General features: G+C 29.4%; 1 protein-coding gene across 1 annotated transcript; it reads left to right on the top strand.

The window, feature by feature from the left end:
- LOC104771958 (14 kDa proline-rich protein DC2.15-like) lies at positions 1,051-1,666 on the top strand. Its single transcript, XM_010496592.1, has one exon. It carries the CDS (start codon positions 1,136-1,138, stop codon positions 1,523-1,525), a length of 390 nt encoding a protein of 129 aa, XP_010494894.1. The 5' UTR covers positions 1,051-1,135; the 3' UTR covers positions 1,526-1,666.

Here is a 3,482-nt window from a genome sequence, read left to right as displayed (position 1 = left end):
AGTGAGATAAACCATCGTAATCCAAAAACCACAGTGTTGTTTGTCGAATTACATTGTTAGCCACCATGATTCTCTATTGCTAAAACATATGGTTTTTGCATAACTACAAAATAACTTGATATGAAAAAATAACAAGGTCATCGAATTCCAGTACACATATAAATCTGAATATCGTTTCTTTAATTATTTGTTTACGGTTTAAATTAAGTTATATAAGCATGTCATTCTCCCCACTCAATTAAGTAAATTCTTATATTCTTCTAATTATTGCATACTCGCATGTAACAACTCAACATGTCTTGACAGGTTGTAAGATTTCATTCTACTTGGAATAATAATCCATCACATGAACATTATTTCATTCAATATATATATAGTTGTCATTTTGTAATTTAAAATACAAATAAAAACCCCTGACTCTCATCTCTACATTCGTCATACAACACATCACAACATTGATAAGAAGATAGTTTTAAGGGTTTATTTTTTATCCTTATAACTCTAAAAGACAAAGTACTTTATAACTTCTTCTTCATCAGTGGTTTATTCTAAGATTGGCAAATCCCTACTTGTTAAGCTAACTGACCAAACTTTTTGGGACTCAGTAACCCACAAAAAAAAAAGGAGAAAAAAAAATGAAAGCTAAAACTTGATAATATTAGGAAATAATTTAAAGCAGTTTTCATCCGGTGTTTGTAAAAAAATTAAAGAATATATTGATAGATCACAAATATATACTTCATTCGTTTTACAAAAAGTATTGTTTTATGGTTACAACCCTCTCTTTCTGGTTATAAGTCTTATTTATATTTACATACCCACTCATATATTGACTATTGCATGTTACATATGCAACGATCCAAATATCGTCGTGACAGTTTGTAAGATCAATTAATTCATTATTATGTTTTAAATAAAATACCTCACATGAACATTTCAGTGGAAAGTTGTCGTTTAGTTGCCAGTAGTCAATTTGGAATTAAAAACACATAAACCAATCTTAATCTTCACCTATAAAAACCCTATCACTATCTCCATATTCTTCACACAACACATCACAAGCTTGATAAAGATTAAGAATTTTCTTGTTCCTTTTATAAGAAATACTCTTATTTGAAACTTTACTTCTTTATCAATGGCTTATTCTAAGATAGCTCTTCTTTTCCTCTTCAATGTCATCTTCCTCACTTTGGTCAGCTCGACTTCTGTTCCTTGTCCACCACCACCGTCCAAGAGCTATCACAAGAAGCCCTCACCATCGTCTCCTTCCCACAAAGCCACATGTAAAGACGCTCTTAAACTCAAGGTATGTGCTAACGTGTTGGATTTAGTTAAGGTTTCTCTACCACCAACGTCCCAGTGTTGCGCTCTCATCAATGGTCTAGTTGATCTTGAAGCCGCCGTCTGTCTTTGCACCGCCCTAAAGGCTAATCTTCTTGGTATCAACCTTAATGTTCCCATTTCTCTGAAACTTGTCCTAAACCGTTGCGGTAAGAAGGTTCCATCTGGTTTCAAATGTGCCTAGAGATAACACATTCTAAACTGAGGTTCTATATTCCACATTTCATTTTTGTTTTTTCTTCTTTCTTAAATTCCTCGCCTGATGATATCTTTTTCTATTTTTGTAATTCGTTGTATTCATGAAATAAAGAGACTTTTCTTTTTATTAAGCAGGTTGCCGCTGTTTAAATAATTTATTTATACGCATCATAACATCATATAGATATAAAACTTAAATTATAGACACAAGTAACATGAATATAATTTCCAACCGTAGGAATCTTTGTTATAACTAAAATACTTGTATTTGCACGGACTTAATCATGTTATATCCTGTCACATTCGCTAGATATTAACAATTTTGAAATTTGAATATTTTGAAATTTGCTAACTCTACTTAGCATGGGAAAAGGATAAATTTCAACCAGAATAATTTCTAAAGTGTATTTTCCTACCTAAACAACAAGACAATGCATTTTTTTAACTTGAACCATTAACAAAATTCAAATAAACTAACTGAATTTTTATTAATGGTGTCAAAATTAGCATTGACTAATTTAACTATTAGTCAGCTGTCAAAAATAATAACATAGACATGCATGATTAGAACGCTGACAAGACATATTCTAATTATGGAAATTACTCTTGACAAAATTAATATTATCTTCTAAATTTTTTTTTAAAATATCTTTTTAATCATGAAATCAATAATTTTATAAATCTATTGTATAATTAAGTTTAATGAATATTTATAATTACAGCTCTTATAAATTATTACATCATTAATTTTTTAAACAAAATAATATTATTTGGATAAAACAATTACAAAAAAAAAATTCTAAACACACGAAATCAATGATTTATCAACCTATTAAATAATTAATTTCAAAAACCTTTCTTAATCAAAACACATAGTCAATGATTTTTTTTTGTCAATAACTTTAATTGATCAGCTTAAATAAGCCAATGTGAAGGAACATTGTTTATATACTGCTTTTGTTAATAATTTCTGATAAGTTTGATAGTATCAACTAATTAAGAAATATTCTTTTGATTTTTCTTTAAAAAATCATTGATGTAATAACTAATAAGAGTCGTATTTAAGAAATACTTTTTGAAATTAATTATGTTTAAAAAATCATCGATTAATTTTTAAAAATATTTTGTGAAATTTTTATACAAATAACATTATTGAGTTTAAAAATATTAATTTTGTTAAGAGTATTTTGTAATTATAATTTTTACGTCGTGCTTCGACAACGTCAAGTCATGCATCATGAGCGTCTACATCATGTCTCGTTAGCATTTTTACAGTTGACTAATGTTTAAATTAGTCAATGCAGATTTTGACACTACTATTAAGAGTTCATGTAATTTATTTGAACTTTGTTAATGGTTCAAGTTAAAAATACACTGTCTTATTATATAGGTAAAAAATATACTTTCTAAATTGTTTGGGTTGAAATATACCATTTTCCCAATGATTTGGAGGAAGAAGATGTTCGAGGCATATTTTATCCGCCACCACCATACAACTATTTCAAATTCAGGACATTGGAGCTAGCTAATGGATTGTCTGTTTTACTTGTTGTTTCTTCTAATTTCGATCAGCCTGCTGCTGCAATTTCGATTAGATGTGGTAGTTTTTCTGATCCTGGAGATATGTAAGGCTTAGCACATCTTACGGAGCATATCCTGTTTTTAGGATAAAAAATTATCCTGGAAAGAATGAGGGGGAAAAGGGTAAATTTTAATCTGAACAATTTTTTTCTTTTTTTTTGGACAACAAGATGCTTTCATTCAATAAATCAAAGCAAATACAAAGGGAGAGATTCAAAGATCTCAAAGTTTAGACTGAAACAAAGGTTACAAAGAAGGGCATTCCCCAATGCCATAAAATAGTAGATAGATAAAATCAAGCTAGAGTCCATGAGAGCTATGAAACAGTCACTAAGGAGCGGCTTGAAACATGTGAGATCACG

Source organism: Camelina sativa, chromosome 20, assembly GCF_000633955.1.
Source record: "Camelina sativa cultivar DH55 chromosome 20, Cs, whole genome shotgun sequence".
Lineage (NCBI taxonomy): Eukaryota > Viridiplantae > Streptophyta > Magnoliopsida > Brassicales > Brassicaceae > Camelina > Camelina sativa.
The sequence above is the reverse complement of the archived record's forward strand: the minus strand, read 5'-3'. Positions and strand labels throughout refer to the sequence as shown.

Coding starts and splice junctions, on each gene's coding strand:
- LOC104771958 (XM_010496592.1), top strand. CDS start 1,136: ATGGCTTATTCTAAGATAGCTCTTCTTTTCCTCTTCAATGTCATCTTC.